At 40.9% G+C, this 17,821-nt stretch overlaps 1 protein-coding gene and 1 long non-coding RNA gene across 2 annotated transcripts; both read left to right on the top strand.

Annotated features, from left to right (window-relative positions):
* Positions 1–48: 48 nt before the first annotated feature.
* Positions 49–16,854, top strand: ces2b (carboxylesterase 2b). Its single transcript, XM_085168448.1, is given in 26 exon segments — positions 49–229; positions 1,394–1,586; positions 1,663–1,804; positions 2,027–2,160; positions 3,853–3,972; positions 3,974–4,004; positions 4,090–4,194; positions 4,314–4,412; positions 4,548–4,691; positions 4,801–4,878; positions 4,967–5,114; positions 5,228–5,377; positions 5,463–5,535; positions 5,611–5,783; positions 11,818–12,001; positions 12,077–12,218; positions 12,354–12,487; positions 14,329–14,482; positions 14,568–14,672; positions 14,792–14,890; positions 15,035–15,178; positions 15,280–15,357; positions 15,446–15,593; positions 15,847–15,996; positions 16,082–16,154; positions 16,230–16,854. Coding segments are annotated over 26 exon segments (3,264 nt in total). The 5' UTR covers positions 49–153; the 3' UTR covers positions 16,417–16,854.
* On the top strand, positions 7,485–8,110 carry LOC146515743 (uncharacterized). The gene is made up of 2 exons (XR_014875350.1): positions 7,485–7,598; positions 7,857–8,110. It is a non-coding gene; the product is annotated as an uncharacterized LOC146515743 (long non-coding RNA).
* Positions 16,855–17,821: the final 967 nt, after the last annotated feature.

Genomic DNA, 17,821 nt, shown 5'->3' with positions numbered 1-17,821 from the left:
AACTGAATGAATCACGTCACATCCCGTAAGAGCTGTTTCCCTATGTGAAAGAGAAAAGGAAAAAGCTTAATAAGAGGAAGCACTCTCTCTGTCTGTTGGCTTTTTGGCTCACATCTCTGAGAATCTGCCTGGTTTCGTAATCCAGAGTCGACCATGAAGTTCCACGTGCAGCAGACTTTCTGCTTCTTGATGTCCGTTTTATTCCTCTGTGTTGTTGCAGACCTTCAGGGTGAGTAGGAGAAAACAGTTCTTTGCAAAATGACCTTTGTCACAACACTTAAGTTATGTGTAATTTATGCTTTTGTGTTTGTGTATCGTACAGGCAGTGCATGTTTTTATTACACGAGTCTCTCTTTGAAAAATATCTGCATAAATCTGGCAGCTGCAATTAATCATCCCTGAGTGGTATTATGACAGTAATAATTATAATAAAAACAGAAGCAGTTCGGACCACACTGTTAATTTCATTACACTGTAGCTGTATATTAGTCATGATTTAAAACAAAATGAACATAAGGTTAACTTTATGCTGCACCTGCACTTCGTTCAAAGGTGAAAGATTGGAGATAACCAGGCTAGGTGTGCTGATAGGAGAGGATTGAAGATAAACTTTTCAGTAGGACAGGGTGCAAGTGTTATTAAGCAAATTTCTTTTTTGCTGACTTCATGCTGTTAAAGACTAAATGAAGTATTGCAGTGACTGTGAATAAACAGAAACAGATCTCATGCTCAACTCTGCTTTTTTACCAGGATAATTGTAGACACCACCCAACAAAGAATGTTTATGGTAAAAATAAATAAATAAATTAGCAAGTAGCCTTTTTCAAATTAACGATGACACATCACAGCTGGTTAGATTATTTAAATGTCTGGTTTAAACCAAAACATTATCATTTAGTGCTTTAGTTAGCGCCCTCACTATAAAGATGGGGATTAATTGTCCAGAGCAAAAGCTAAACTTTTCCCTTGATTTCTAAAAGTATTCAGCAGTTTGAGATGTTTCCTTGATACTGAATTTATTTACACAATTGACCAGTTAATAAAATTTCTGACTTTTTTCTCTTTTGATCACCTACATGATATAGTCTTTTAGTTCTTTCACATGGCTTCATATGACTGTATCACATATAGTCTTCATAAAAATAAGGTGCTGCCAGGATTCAAATATTAAATATTTTGAGGAATTTAGTGATAATTTTTAAGTGCTTTTTCTCTAAGTATTTTTAAACCATTCATCAAATTGTTGACTAGTTTTTCTTTTGGTGACGTTACCAGAACCAGATATTGCATATTTTGAGAAATTTGGTATGTCAGTTATAATTTCAAAGCACGTTTGAATGGAAGTTCAAAAGTTTTATGTTATGATTCTCACTGATTTCTAATATCCTGACAGCACCTGTAGTCCACACAAAAATCGGGAGCCTGAAAGGTGAGTATGTGAGTGTGAAAGGGAAGGAGACTGGCGTCCATGCCTACCTGGGTGTCCCATTTGCCAAACCACCCCTCGGCCCTTCCTTGAGACTGGCTCCACCTCAGCCTGTAGGAGGATGGGAAGGAGTAAGAGATGCCACTAAACAGCCACCAATGTAAGAAATGTGAACTTCAACACACTTTGAGAAATGATTGGCTTTATTTGTATCATTAACATTGTCTCTCTTTAAGGTGCGTTCAGTCTAAAGAAGCTGTTTTGGATCTGCTTGATAAACTCGGTAAAGCACTGGCAGAAATACCAGACATCTCTGAAGACTGTCTTTACCTCAACATTTACACTCCTGCAAACAGAGCTAAAAATGCCAAGCTCCCAGTAAGAACCTTTTGCTGTAGATTATGAGGGATGCCTAATCACAGTCTCAATAAAGACACCCATCTTCAGAACTCAATTGTACATGTTATCATCTAAAATGTAAACTTAAGTGTTTTTGTTTGTTTAACGTTTACATTTATGAAGATTAGTTATTGTAGCTTGACTGAGACTCCAAAAGATCCTCTAATCTTTGACGGAATGCTCTTTTATTGTTCTGTCCAGGTCATGGTCTGGATCCATGGTGGGGGCTTTGTGATGGGATCAGCTTCAATATATGATGGCTCTGCCTTGGCTGCTTACCAGGACGTGGTTGTGGTTCTGATCCAGTATCGCTTGGGACTTCTGGGTTTTCTCAGGTAAATAAACTCGATCCATCAATAATCTCTCCAACGGGTCGGCCCCAGCTGCCTCCTACCAGTGGGAGACTGTGAGTACAGATCGCCTCACCCAGGAGGTGTCCAGGAGGCATCCTAATCAGATGTCTGAACCACCTTAACTCAAACTCCTTTAGATGTGGAGCAGTAGCGACTCTACTCTGAGCCCCTCCCGAATGGCCAAACTCCTCACCCCATCTCTAAGAGAGAGGCCAGTCACCATTGGGAGAAAGCTCATTGCCACAGCACCAATCTGTCCATAAAAATTATGAACAGAATCTGTGATAAATGCAGCTCTGGTGGAGTCCAGTACACATGAGGAATAATTCCGATTTATTGCCGGCATTGCAAACCAAGCGCTTGCAACAGTTGTATTAAGGACAGAATGAATAAAAACAACGGGACTGACACCCCATACTCCTGAAGCATCTCACACAAGATATACTCTTGCAGACACAATCAAATGCCTTCTCCAAGTCCACACAACAAATGTAGGCTGGTTGGGTGAACTCCCCTACACCCCACCATATCCTTGAGATGATAAAGAGCTGTGTTCCGCACCCAGGAGGAAAACCACATTGTTTCTCCTGTACTAGAGGTTTGACTAACTCACAGACTCCTCTTTCCAGCAGCCTGGCATAGGATTTTCTGTGGAGGCTGAGGAGTGTGATTCCCATATAGTTGAGCACACCCTCTTATCCCCCTTCTTGAAGATGGGAAGCACAACCCAGGTCTGCCAATTCAGAGGTACAGCCCCAGATCTCAACGCAACACTGTAGAGGCATCTCAACCAAGATAGCCCTACAACATCCACATCATTAAGGAACTCAGGGTGAACCTCATCCACCCCAGGGGACCTACCACCAAGGAGTTGTTTAACTGCTTCAGTAACCTCGCTCCTGGTTATGCATGAGTTTCCCCCCTTGTCACAAGACTCTGCTACTGCTACAGGAGATGTGTCCGTGAGACTAAGGAGGTCCCCGAAGTATGCCTTCTACTGTCTGACAATATCTTCCGTCAAAGTCAGCAGCACTCCACCCACACTATACACAGTGTTGGTAAAGCTCCTGTCCAGGATACTGGTTCCAGAGCCCAAGATATGCATTGAGGTGAGCCTGACTTTATCTGTCTGGTACCTCTCAATCTCACACAATATCTCAGGCTCCTTCCCCAATACAGGCGACGTTTCATGTCTCCATCGCCAGCCTCAGTAGACAGGCATCAGTCTGCCAGGGTCTCTACCCTTGGCCACCACTGGCACACATTGCACCCGACCCCTACGGTGCCTCCCATGTCCCTTCTTCAGGCCGCCCCAGGCTGGCCCCATGTGCTGAGGCGGCCATCCCCAAGCCTGGCTCCAGGGTGGGGCCCCAGTAACCCAATCCCAGGCAGGGTAAACTGTTGGCTTTATTTATCACAGTGTATAAACATAGCTTAATAATTTTTTTATTCCCTTACCCTGTCACTCAGCTTCAACAAATATGTGGAAGTGGGATATGCTACTTTTGCCCAACTGGAAATAATGAGATCCAGTAGCGAGTTTCAGTAGTGAGTTACTGGCAGGAGCTGGTAGTGCCAGTAAACCTACAATAGAAACCTACAATAGAATTGTCTTGTGAAAAGATATTTCATTTAGGAAAAATACATTATAAAAATAACATTTTGTTCTATCAGCACTGGAGATGAGCACATTTCAGGGAACTTTGGCCTGCTGGACCAGGTTGAAGCTCTCAAGTGGATCCAGCAGCACATTCACAACTTTGGAGGAGACCCAGGATTAGTTACCATATTTGGAGTCTGCTGGTGGAGTGAGCGTGTCTCTTCTGGTAATCTACAGCTTAAATGAACTTTAAATAAACTTTTTCACTCTAGAACAAAAATTAATATGTGATGTGTTGCTTGAATCATCAGCTCCTGTCACCACTGTCTGATGGGCTGCTTCACCGTGCTATTGCTGAGAGCGGCACAGCTGCAATGAATGTATTTGTTGCAAATAATCCTCTACCAATGGCGCAGGTTAATTATCCATATTCTTCCTTTTTGGAGGGTTAAACATTTTTGTTGCACAATAATGAGAATATTAAAATGGATTTGTTTTTGAATATTTGCCATTTATATTTGACATTTCACCTCAGGCAGTTGCAAATGCATCTGGCTGCAGTCTCGAAAGCACAAAGAAGATCAGTGACTGCATGAGGAACCTTGATATTGATACTATAGTGGGTTTTACACAGGTGAGGTAAAGGGTGCAAACATGATACAGAATGATTATTATGTCTTCTACAATATTTCTTTGAAGCCTTTGATTTCTCCCTCAGATATGTTCATGCTATCACATCTTTTACTTTTGTACATTTTATTTTCTCAAGGATCCAAATGTGAGATTTCAAGTAAATGTTGATGGACATTTCCTGACTAAACCTGTGGATGAGCTGTTTCGTAAACATGAAGTCCATGCTGTTCCATTCATGACTGGTGTCAATAATGATGAAGGCGGATGGATGCTTGCATCAGTAAGTGTCACAGGAACATGTAAATAAAAAGCTCCATGATCTCAATGTAGTTTGTTGTTGTTTTGTAATGTTGAAAGAAAAAATGTAATTTGGCTTGGTATTTCCTTAGTTTTTTGCTCCCCAAAACTGGACAGAAGGACTAGATCGGGAATTTGTTTTGAACACAGTGTCCCTCTTCTACCCTGACGTAAGGCAGACACCACTTGATGTTACAATATTACTGTTCCCCGACCTGCTCAAGCTTCTTTGATTGATGTGTTGCTTATTTCTTTAAGCCTAAAGCAGCATTTATCAGAGATGTGATAGCTGATGAATATATCGGAAATGGTGACGACCGTGTGAAAAACAGAGATGGGTACACTGAGATGCTTGGAGATTTGTTTTTCACCATTCCAGCGATTAAAGCTGCTAATGCTCACAGAGGTAATTATATTTGTTTAATGAAAGATTATCCAAATTTGTTTAAAACCCAACACTTGATATTTACTGTTACATACATTCATTAACAAATATCACACACATTTGTCTAATTCTAGATGCAGGTGCTCCTGTATACCTGTATGAGTACCAACATCCTCCCAAATTCCTGCAGCAGAAAAGGCCGAGCTTTGTTGGGACTGACCATGCAGATGAAACTTTTACAGTTTTGGGATTTTGCTTCACAACTACCCATATTAGGTTATCTGGTAAGACTTTATAAAAACTCTGCCTTAGTGCTCGATCTGTTTTATTTTGTTGATTGAAAAATGTTTTGCAACATGATCGTTTTAGATCCGTGCCCTGAGGATGAGGAACAGTTGAGCAAGATCATGATGAGCTACTGGGGGAACTTTGCTCGCACAGGGTAGGAATTTCCAACTGTTGTAAATTTCACATTTCACACGTTTAATAACTGAATAACAAATGTATGTGTGTTTAGATCTCCTGATGGGCACAACCTTGTCCACTGGCCAAAGTATGGAGCAGAAGAAAAGTACCTGGCGATTGGTTTAAAAAAGCAGGTAACTGCTCAGCACCTGAAGAAGGAGCGCTTTGTCTTCCTGACTCAGACCGTCCCAGAGAAGATCAAACAGCATGAGGAAAATGCAGAACGCAGCGAGCTGTAGAAAACTCACATCTGGTCCCTGCTGCATCAGTTTTAAAGTAATTAGACTAAACCAGGGGTAGGCAAATTTAGGCCTCAAGTGCTGGTGTCCTGCAGGTTTTAGATGTGTCCTTGATCCAACACAGCTGATGCAAATGGTCAAATGACCCCCTCAACATGTCTTGAAGTTCTTCAGAGGCCTGGTAATGAACTAATGATTTGATTTAGGTGTGTTGACCCAGGGGGACATCTAAAACTTGCAGGACATGAGCCCTGGAGGCCCGGAGTTGGCTACCCCTGGACTAAACCATAATTCCCTTATCAAAAGGTTTTGTGAGGACCATCCATATTCTAATATAATTTTTTTTTTCAATTAATTGAATCCAGGGTATCAGGGTATTTTAAATCTAGTACTGTAAACATAAGTTTTGTAAAACATTTATGAAATAAAAAGTTTTGACAAACCATTTTTTTGCAGCATTTTGTTTGTTTGTGACCTGTGCTTCTTTTACCTGAAAACTTAGCACTTGTTACGGATTCAAATATTGGGGATGGATACAAGAGGAAAACCAAAATAACCACACTGGTCCGGCCGGGTCAAGTCAAACGATGATTTAATGAACACACGCGTGGGAGATGGACACCATACAGCAGACAGCATCAGATCTCAAAATGGTGGAGCCTTGATCAAACTCTTATAGCCTCTAGTGGCCCCCACCTAATCATAAAAGCCTAAACATTCACATTCTTTCTCACACAGCGCCTAAGCTACGACCTTGGCTCCCTGTTTATCTGCTCCTGGTGAGATGGGGCAGTATGCTCTGTTCTCTTCTAACCAGACAAATAAGGCGATGACTTTCTGTGAACAGTATTTTCTTATAACTCAGCAGTATAATGCATCATAAAACAATATCATTCATTCACAATAAATCAGCAGTCTAATGTAATGCAAATCAGTTTACCAAATGTAATAGTTATCACCTTCTTCTAATTCAGGAGAATAATGCAAACTAAAACTACATAATAATTCACAATCTTTAGTTAGGGGTCTAACATGGCATAAAATAATATTATAATCTGACACACTCCATTCCCTCAAACATCCTTTCAGATTAATTAGATAAAACTTTATTAATCCCTCAGGTGGGTTCCTCCCGGAAAATTCAGTTCAGTTTTTTCTTACATTTTCTCTTGTGTGCATTCAACCTTCAGAAGTCCTCCCGAGCAACTGTGTCAACACCTCTTTATCTGTGTGGGTCATGAGAAATGCAATGCAAGCAAAAACAACTGCACTTGTATTAATTACTGTATCATAGTTCAAGAGCCTGTGACACAACATGCGCTCATATGAATAAACTTGGAACCAAATTCACATTTTGAGCTTTTCAGACAGGCAGACGAAAAAAAAGGATTGCAAGACAAAGTTGTGGATTACGATAGCGGCGAAGTAGGCGGGACATCCAAAGCAGAAAGTGTTCTGGAAGTGAGTCCTGAAGTGAATCTAAAGTTTAGACTGTAGATTGGACTTTAGTCCCGTTATGGTTTGGCGTCAAACTGAATGACGTCATATCTTGCTGGAGACACTACCCTTTCCTCTTTGTCAAAGAGAAGAGAAGAAACCTTCATATGAGGACGCACTTCCTCTGTCTCTTTGTTCTGCGCTCGGTTCTTGAAAAATCCGCGGAGTTTCGCAATCCACAGAGCTGACCATGGAGTTGCATGCAAAGCACAATTTCTTCTTCTTGGTATCCGCTTCATTCCTCTGTGCTGTTGTTGTTGCAGATCTTCAGGGTAAGTAGGATAAAACACTTCTTAGCAAAATGGTCTTTGTGACATCTTCTAATTTCTGTGTAATGCGTGTGTTCCTTAAACCTACATGTAGTACATGTTTTTCTTTTCCTGTTTTTGCACGAGTTGCTTTTTTGAAAAACTAGTGTTTAAATCTGACAATAGTAATCAATCAGTAATCAACGGTATTATGGCAGTAATAGTCATTTTAAAAGCTGATAATTAAACATCAACTTTTGTGTTCTAAGTCCAGGTGACTTTTTACCTGCAAAGGCTATTCACTCTGTTCAAAGGTGAACGATAGCAAAGAACCGAGCATGTGAGACGACGGTTTTAAAAGACTGGACCGTGCAAATTTTAATTATTGTTATTATTTTCATTTTGCAAGAAAAAGCTGTTTTTAAAAAAATCTTTCTGCTGACTTCATGCTGATAAGGAATAAATGGAGTATTGCAGCGACGGTGAATAAACAGAAACAGATTTCATGGTCAACTCTGCTTCTTTATCAGGATCACAACACACAACAAAGGAAGTTTATGGCCAAAAATACAGAGCCATGTGAGCCAGTAGCTTTTTTAAAATAAATAAATAAATAAAAATGATGATGTATCACAGCCCTGCGACAGACTGGCGACCTGTCCAGGGTATACCCTGCCTCTCGCCCTATGACAGCTGGGATAGGCTCCATGCGCCCCCCGCGACCCTGAAGAGGATAAGCGGAAGCGAATGGATGGGTGGATGAAGTATCACACTTGGTCAGATTATTTACACCACTTAAAACAACAAACAAAATAATCAAAATAAAAATGCTCATGTAGTGTAAATGGCAACGTACACCTGTGTGTCAGGATGTTGGACCTAAACAAGGCACTCAAACACCAGATGTCCTGGAAATATATGGGCTCAAATCGTGGTCATAAATATTTTGTACTTGGCTGTGTCAATCACAAATTTAACAATCCAATCAGAGAACAGATGGGTTTGGCTGTGGAGGGGTGCTTTATTGACCTCCAGGTCTTGGAAGGGTAAAGGTCCTTTCAGGTGCCTGCATTTTCCTTTATCACCGCACCACGAAGGAAAACATGCTATACAATACAATACAATACAAATTTATTTATGTAGCACATTTAAAAAACCACAGGTATGCCAAAGTGCTCCACAGAACGAGTTAGAGCAATAATAAATACAAATACAAAACACAGAATACAAAATACAAATAAAATATACTAACAGGCGGGTGACATAACTAACCAATAATACACCAGGCATAGTAGGCACAACCCGAAAGGCTGAAGGTTAAAACATTATAAATATTAATAAAGCAAAAAAGAAAAAGCTATGCGTGCCTGAGTTTGGTGAGGTTTTTGTCACAGGTTTTCGGGGAGTTTCAGAGCCTTTTCAAATATCCTGTGGACCTTGGGGGGGAAAGTATAGTGTTGTGGAAATGACACACTCTTCACTAGTTGGGATAGTTACAAAGCTTTCTTTGTTATGAATGAGCGATTCATGTTTTTATTGAACATTTGAAGATAATACAACACAAACTCTTGTAGAGGTTATAATGTCAGAGAGAGACATGTTTTGAAAAGACAAGGAGCAGACGCTAGTGATGGGATTTCCGGCTCTTTTTAGAGAACTGGCTCTTTCGGCTTGGCTCACTCTTTCAGCTCCCAACCGGCTCTTCAGATTGTTTTGTTGCTTTAATTAATTTGTTATTAACAACAACATAAAATTATGCACAAAATGAATTACTAATGTAATGTAATGTTTATATAAATCATATAATACAAAAAAACAACTATTCACATTTCAACTTTTAACTATTTAAATTTTCAGCTTTTTCCTTTTAAACAAATTTAAAGTGAAACAACACAAAACACTGCAAACCACAACACAATTAAATATAAATTAAAATATGAAAACAAAAACAACATGCATATTCTCTGTCATATGGGCCTGCATGAATAAACTTTCTGAATCCTTTATCATCTGCAACTGAAAATAGTTGTGGATGATTACTATACCTTTCTAATGTGACGATGTTGGCTCTGGCTCTCTTTCTTTGTCTCTCCCTCCCACTCTGTTCCTGTGCTACTGCGAGTGTAACTACCGCCCCTCCCCCCTCTTCCCAGCTCGCATGCAGAGTGAAGCAAAAAAAAAGTGAGAGAGAGAGAGAGAGGATGACAGAAAGAAAAAAAAAACACAGCTGGCGATAAGGAGCCGGCTCGTGTCGTTCACGTCAAAGACCCGGCTCTAAGAGCCATTTCGTTTGCGACAGACACATCACTAGCATCTAGTACACGTAGAGCTGCCCCCAAAAAACGACAGAGCGCAGTGGCCAGCGCAACAAATTTTGGATCCTTTTGGGCATACACTGTGCGATTTATTTCAGTCGTGTTACTCAGCTCCTGCTCAAACTGTACGATTGAATCTCAGGGGTTAGAAGTTCGTAGGTCACAATGCAGGGTCTCGCACTATACTGCCCGATGCTCTGATGCGACCTGAGTGCTCACACTGTGCATCCATAACATGAAGCTTATAACACAAAATCTGTCTCTTGCCTCCCTCGCTCACCCTCTGTCTTTACCTCACGCAGACACACACCACCACCATCAACTTTGCTAAATTACTAATGAAAAGCATTGACCAGGCTGCAATTGAGCAGCAATGTCCATCCAACTCTTTTCACAGTTGTTGTGGTCGTGATAATTTTGTGAGGCCATATCGAAATGCTCAGATGAGCTTGCCAAAGTTTTTCAAGTTGTGCCTCTATCGCCTGTGTCCAGATCACACGCTGCACCGTCGTGCTACTACGTCTTTCCACTTTCATTTCTGTTTGCGCGTGTGCAGTGTGAGAGGCTGCGTTGACACCCTCACGAGGGGCGACAGGATTTCGAACAGGTTTGATTTTCTTCTGACCATCAGGACCTGGTCGTGAGGTGTTAGTCGCTTCTCGTTACCAAATGTATACTACACAACACACGATTAAGGCGAAACTCAGGCCGATCCCCAAAACGGTCGCACGACTGAAAAATCGGCTCAGGATCTTTATTCTGCTCAGTGTGACTCACAGCAATGGTCCCTGGTCAGCCCTGACTTTGTGTTAAAGTCATACTAAAGTAATAATGATATTTCTGGTATAGCACAAAAATATCCTTTCAACAGTTATTGAAAGTTAAGAGACATAGCTTGTATGAACCTTATGGGATATTCATATAGAGATCCTCCAGCTTCAAACTGTATTACCCTTCCAGGACCTGAAGCTCAGTAAAGCACCCCTTCAAACCCAATCTGTTCCTTGATTGGAATGTTAAATTTGTGATTGACATGACATTGACCAATCAGCTGAAAGGAAGAAAAATAGGGTCAAAATTCAAACTAGTAAGTTGAAACTCACACAGCCAAAGAACTTGAGCACAGAGTTCTACACATAGCTTATTGCTTTGTATCTGTAACCAGACCTTAACATAAAAAATTTGTAACTTGTGTAAATCTTTTTTACATACACACAAATTCTCATGTATAGACGCAAAAACATAAAAATTTCAGATATTTTTGTTTACAAGGTTACAAAACTCAGTTCACAACTATGCATTTGATTTAAAAGTACAAAATATTTATGACCACAATTTGAGCCCATAGAAAATAATTCTATAGGTTTACAGAAAAGCAAATTGAAAACAAGGAACAAGAAATAAGAAAACTAGGAATTTCCTAGGCGCACTAAGGTAACAAAAAGCAAAGAGGGTGTACAACGCGACAATGGACAAAGGAAAACACAGGGTTAAAATACACAAGGGAGTAACGAGTGAATGGGAAACAGGAGAGACACACATCTGGAACTAATCAGATATAATGAGACAAAGGGCAAGCAAAGCTCAAAACAATGAGACTATTAAAGTAAAACAGGAAACACAAGACAGGCAAGAAGACACAGACTTGACAAGGTGGCACAGCTGACTGGGAAGAGACAAGGAACATGGGACACGGGAACAGAAGCTAAACACGGGTTAAGATGAAAACTGAGGGAGGGAGAACTAAAATTACTGAGAGCTTGAGAAAAAGGATAACCAAAACCAAGAACAATAATAAACAAATAATGTTAAACCAAAAAAACCAAACACTGCCATGACAGTAAATGTGCATTATAACAGGCATGTCTCTGTAGCTATAGCTCGATCAACAATTCTTTTTAAATATAAAGTTTTAGGTTAAGATTTTCAGTCATTTCTAATATCCTGACAGCACCTGTAGTCCACACAAAGCTCGGGAGCCTGAAAGGTGAGTATGTGAGTGTGAAAGGGAAGGAGACTGGCGTCCATGCCTACCTGGGTGTCCCATTCGCCAAACCACCCCTCGGCCCTTCCTTGAGACTGGCTCCACCTCAGCTTGTAGGAGGATGGGAAGGAGTAAGAGATGCGACTAAACAGCCACCAATGTAAGAAATGTGAACTTCAACATACTTGGAGGAATTATTGGCTTTATTTTTAAATTAGCATTGTCTCTCTTTAAGGTGCATTCAATCTAAAGAAACTCTTTTGGATATGCTTGATAAACTTGGTGGACTGCTGGCAGAAATACCAGACATCTCTGAAGACTGTCTTTACCTCAACATTTACACTCCTGCAAAAAGAGCTAATAATGCCAAGCTCCCAGTAAGAACCTTTTGCTGTAGGTTTTGAGGGATGCCTAATCACAATCTCAGTAAAGACACCCATCTTTAGAACTCAATTGCACATTTTATCATCTAAAATGTAAACTAAAGTTTGCTCTTTTATTGTTCTGTCCAGGTCATGGTCTGGATCCATGGTGGGGGCTTTACGCTGGGATCAGCTTCAACATATGATGGCTCTGCCTTGGCTGCTTACCAGGACGTGGTTGTGGTTCTGATCCAGTATCGCTTGGGACTTCTGGGTTTTCTCAGGTAAATAAACTCGATCCATCAATAATCTCTCCAACGGGTCGGCCCCAGCTGCCTCCTCCTAGTGGAACACTGGGAGCCCAGAACTCCTCACCAAGGAGGCATCCAGGAGGCATCTAGTCAGATGCCTAAACCACCGTAACTGGCTCCTTTTGATCTGGAAGAAGACTGCTCTGAGCCCCTCCTGAATGTCCAAACTCCTCACCCCATCTCTAAGAGAGAGGACAGCCACCCTTGGGAGAAAGCTCATTGCCACAGCACCAATCTGTCCATAAAAATTATGAACAGAATCTGTGATAAAGGGCAACCCTGGTGGAGTCCAGTATCCCCGAGGAACAATTATCATTTATTGTCAGCAATGCAAACCAAGCTCTTGCAACAGTTGTATAAGGACAGAATGAACCATGACAATGGGCCTCACACCCCATACTACTGAAGCATCTCACAGAAGAATACTCTGAAGGACTTAACTGAAGGGCTTCTCCAAGTCAACACAACACATGTAGGCTGCTTGGGCGAACTGCGATACACCCTCAAATATCCTCGAGACGATAGAGAGCTGTGTTCCGCACCCGGGAGGAGCGGGAGGAAAAGCATATTGTTCCTCCAGTACTTTCACCCCCGACTAATTGACACACTCTCTATTCCAGAACCCTGGCATAAAATTTCCTGTGGAGGATGAGGAGTGTGATCCCCATATAGTTGGAACAGACTGTCTTATCCCCCTTCTGGAAGATTGGAAGCACAACCCAGGTCTGCCAGTCTAGTGGTATGGCCCCTGATCTCCCTACAACATTGTAGAGACGTGTCAACCAAGACAGTCCTACAATATCCATAGCCTTACAGAACTCAAGGCGAACCTCATCCACTCCAGGGGCCCTGCCACCAAGGAGTTGTTTAACTGCTTCAGTGAACTCTCCCCTGGTTAAGCATTAGGTGCCTCACTTGTCTCCAGACTCTGCTCCTGCTACAGAAGACATGTCAGTGAGAGAAAGGAGGTCCTGTTTCCTTTTGCCGCCTGACAATATCCTCAGTTGAAATCAGCAGCACTCCACCAGCACTTTACACAGTGTCGGTAAATAACCCCTTTCCTCTCCTGAGCTGCCTGATAGTGTTCCAGAATTGCTCCAATGAGATCTGAGTCTTTTTTCATGGCCTCATTAAATTCCTCTCACACACAAGTTTTTACTAGCCTCTCCAGAAGACTGGTTCTAGAGCCAAAGACACACCTTCAGGTGAGCCTGACTATATCTAGGCAGTACCTCTCAACCTCCCACACTAGCTGAAACTTCTTCTCCACCAGAAAGGTGACATTCCACGTCTCCATCACCAGCTTTAGTAGTGGGCATCAGTCTCCCAGGGTCTCCATCGTTGGTCACCACTGGCACACACTGTACCCAACCCCTACAGTGCCTCCCATCTCCCTTGTTCAAGCATTGGGGCCATAGTAACCCTTTCCCAGGCCTGGTAAACTGTTCCCTCGATGTTGGACCCATGGAAATATAAATGAACTCAAGTTATCAAAGTAGAACATACTGTGGTTTTGTTTTTCTGTTTGTTTGTTTATCTGATTTTATAAGACAAAAAATTGAAAGTTGGCTTTATTTATCACAAGGTATAAACATAGCTTGGTAAATTTTTTACTGCCTTACCGTGTCACTCAGCTTCAGCAAATGTGTGGAAGTGGCATATGCAGCTGCTGGCCAACTGGACAAAAATAATGGAAGAGTGGTTTTCAGAATCCTCTACTAGCTGCTGTCAATAACACATGAATAGAAGTGTCTTGTAAAAAGATGTTTCAATAAGGAAAAATACATTATAAAAATAACATTTTGTTCTATCAGCACTGGAGATGAGCACATTTCAGGGAACTTTGGCCTGCTGGACCAGGTTGAAGCTCTCAAGTGGATCCAGCAGCACATTCACAACTTTGGAGGAGACCCAGGATTAGTTACCATATTTGGAGAGTCTGCTGGTGGAGTGAGCGTGTCTCTTCTGGTAATCTACAGCTTAAATGAACTTTAAATAAACTTTTTCACTCTAGAACAAAAATTAATATGTGATGTGTTGCTTGAATCATCAGCTCCTGTCACCACTGTCTGATGGGCTGCTTCACCGTGCTATTGCTGAGAGCGGCACAGCTGCAATGAATGTATTTGTTGCAAATAATCCTCTACCAATGGCGCAGGTTAATTATCCATATTCTTCCTTTTTGGAGGGTTAAATATTTTTGTTGCACAATAATGAGAATATTAAAATGGATTTGTTTTTGAATATTTGCCATTTATATTTGACATTTCACCTCAGGCAATTGCAAACGCATCTGGCTGCAGTCTCGAAAGCACAAAGAAGATCAGTGACTGCATGAGAAACCTTGATATTGATACTATAGTGGGTTTTACACAGGTGAGGTAATGGGTACAAACATGATAGAGAATGCTGAATTTGATTATTATGTCTTCTACAATATTTCTTTGAAGCCTTTGATTTCTCCCTCAGCTCTGTTCATGCTATCACATCTTTTACTTTTGTATATTTAATTCTCTCAAGGATCCAAATTTAATATTTCCAGTAAATGTTGATGGACATTTCCTGACTAAACCTGTGGATGAGCTGTTTCGTAAACATGAACTCCATGCTGTTCCATTCATGACTGGCGTCAATAATGATGAAGGTGGATGGATACTTGCATCAGTAAGTGTTGCAGAAACTTCTGAATAAAGATCTCAATATAGTTTTAAAATTGCAAAATAACAGCAAAGAAAAAATGTAATTGTGGCTTGGTATTTCCTTAGTTTTTTGCTCGCCAAAACTGGACAGAAGGACTAGATCGGGAATTTGTTTTGAACATGGTGTCCCTCTTCTATCCCGACGTAAGGCAGACACCACTTGATGTTACAATATTACTGTTCCCCGACCTGCTCAAGCTTCTTTGATTGATGTGTTGCTTATTTCTTTAAGCCTAAAGCAGCATTTATCAGAGATGTGATAGCTGATGAATATATCGGGAATGGTGACGACCGTGTGAAAAACAGAGATGGGTACACTGAGATGCTTGGAGATTTGTTTTTCACCATTCCAGCGATTAAAGCTGCTAATGCTCACAGAGGTAATTTAATTTGTTTAATGAAAGATTATACAAATTTGTTTAAAACCCAACACTTGATGTTTACTGTTACACACGTTCATTAACAAATATCACACACAGATGGAACGCCTGTTATGCTTTGGGAAATGCTTTCAGAAACCCCGCCTTGCCCCTAGACTCAGCTGCCTGGTCTCACAAAGCGTTCTCTGCGCTCTGCCATGTTGTTACTTCCTGTAAGAACTTTAAAGTGCGTCTAATGCAAGTCTAATTCTAGATGCAGGTGCTCCTGTATACCTGTATGAGTACCAACATCCTCCCAAATTCCTGCAGCAGAAAAGGCCGAGCTTTGTTGGGACTGACCATGCAGATGAAATTTTTACAGTTTTGGGATTTTGCTTCACAACTACCCATATTAGGTTATCTGGTAAGACTTTATAAAAACTCTGCCTTAATGCTTGATCTGTTTTGTTTTGTTGATTGAAAAATGTTTTGCAACATGATCGTTTTAGATCCGTGCCCTGAGGATGAGGAACAGTTGAGCAAGATCATGATGAGCTACTGGGGGAACTTTGCTCGCACAGGGTAGGAATTTCCAACTGTTGTAAATTTCACATTTCACACGTTTAATAACTGAATAACAAATGTATGTGTGTTTAGATCTCCTGATGGGCACAACCTTGTCCACTGGCCAAAATATGGAGCAGAAGAAAAGTACCTGGCGATTGGTTTAAAAAAGCAGGTAACTGCTCAGCACCTGAAGAAGGAGCGCTTTGTCTTCCTGACTCAGACCGTCCCAGAGAAGATCAAACAGCATGAGGAAAATGCAGAACGCAGCGAGCTGTAGAAAACTCACATCTGGTCTCTGCTCCACCAGTTTTAAAGTAATTAGACTAAACCAGGGGTAGGCAAATTTAGGCCTCAAGTGCTGGTGTCCTGCAGGTTTTAGATGTGTCCTTGATCCAACACAGCTGATGCAAATGGTCAAATGACCCCCTCAACATGTCTTGAAGTTCTTCAGAGGCCTGGTAATGAACTAATGATTGGATTTAGGTGTGTTGACCCAGGGGGACATCTAAAACTTGCAGGACACGAGCCCTTGAGGCCTGGAGTTGGCTACCCCTGGACTAAACCATAATTCCCTTATCAAAAGGTCTTGTGAGGACCATCCATATTCTAATATGATTTTTTTTTTTCAATTAATTGAATCCAGGGTATCAGGGTATTTTAAATCTAGTACTGTAAACATAAGTTTTGTAAAACATTTATGAAATAAAAAGTTTTGACAAACCATTTTTTTGCAGCATTTTGTTTGTTTGTGACCTGTGCTTCTTTTACCTGAAAACTTAGCACTTGTTACGGATTCAAATATTGGGGATGGATACAAGAGGAAAACCAAAATAACCACACTGGTCCGGCCGGGTCAAGTCAAACGATGATTTAATGAACACACGCGTGGGAGATGGACACCATACAGCAGACAGCATCAGATCTCAAAATGGTGGAGCCTTGATCAAACTCTTATAGCCTCTAGTGCCCCCCACCTAATCATAAAAGCCTAAACATTCACATTCTTTCTCACACAGCGCCTAAGCTACGACCTTGGCTCCCTGTTTATCTGCTCCTGATGAGATGGGGCAGTATGCTCTGTTCTCTTCTAACCAGACAAATAAGGCGATGACTTTCTGTGAACAGTATTTTCTTATAACTCAGCAGTATAATGCATCATAAAACAATATCATTCATTCACAATAAATCAGCAGTCTAATGTAATGCAAATCAGTTTACCAAATGTAATAGTTATCACCTTCTTCTAATTCAGGAGAATAATGCAAACTAAAACTACATAATAATTCACAATCTTTAGTTAGGGGTCTAACATGGCATAAAATAATATTATAATCCGACACACTCCATTCCCTCAAACATCCTTTCAGATTAATTAGATAAAACTTTATTAATCCCTCAGGTGGGTTCCTCCCGGAAAATTCAGTTCAGTTTTTTCTTACATTTTCTCTTGTGTGCATTCAACCTTCAGAAGTCCTCCCGAGCAACTGTGTCAACACCTCTTTATCTGTGTGGGTCATGAGAAATGCAATGCAAGCAAAAACAACTGCACTTGTATTAATTACTGTATCATAGTTCAAGAGCCTGTGACACAACATGCGCTCATATGAATAAACTTGGAACCAAATTCACATTTTGAGCTTTTCAGACAGGCAGACGAAAAAAAGGATTGCAAGACAAAGTTG

The sequence above is a fragment of the Neolamprologus multifasciatus genome, chromosome 7 (genome assembly GCF_963576455.1).
Source record: "Neolamprologus multifasciatus chromosome 7, fNeoMul1.2, whole genome shotgun sequence".
NCBI classification, from domain to species: domain Eukaryota; kingdom Metazoa; phylum Chordata; class Actinopteri; order Cichliformes; family Cichlidae; genus Neolamprologus; species Neolamprologus multifasciatus.
The sequence above is the reverse complement of the archived record's forward strand: the minus strand, read 5'-3'. Positions and strand labels throughout refer to the sequence as shown.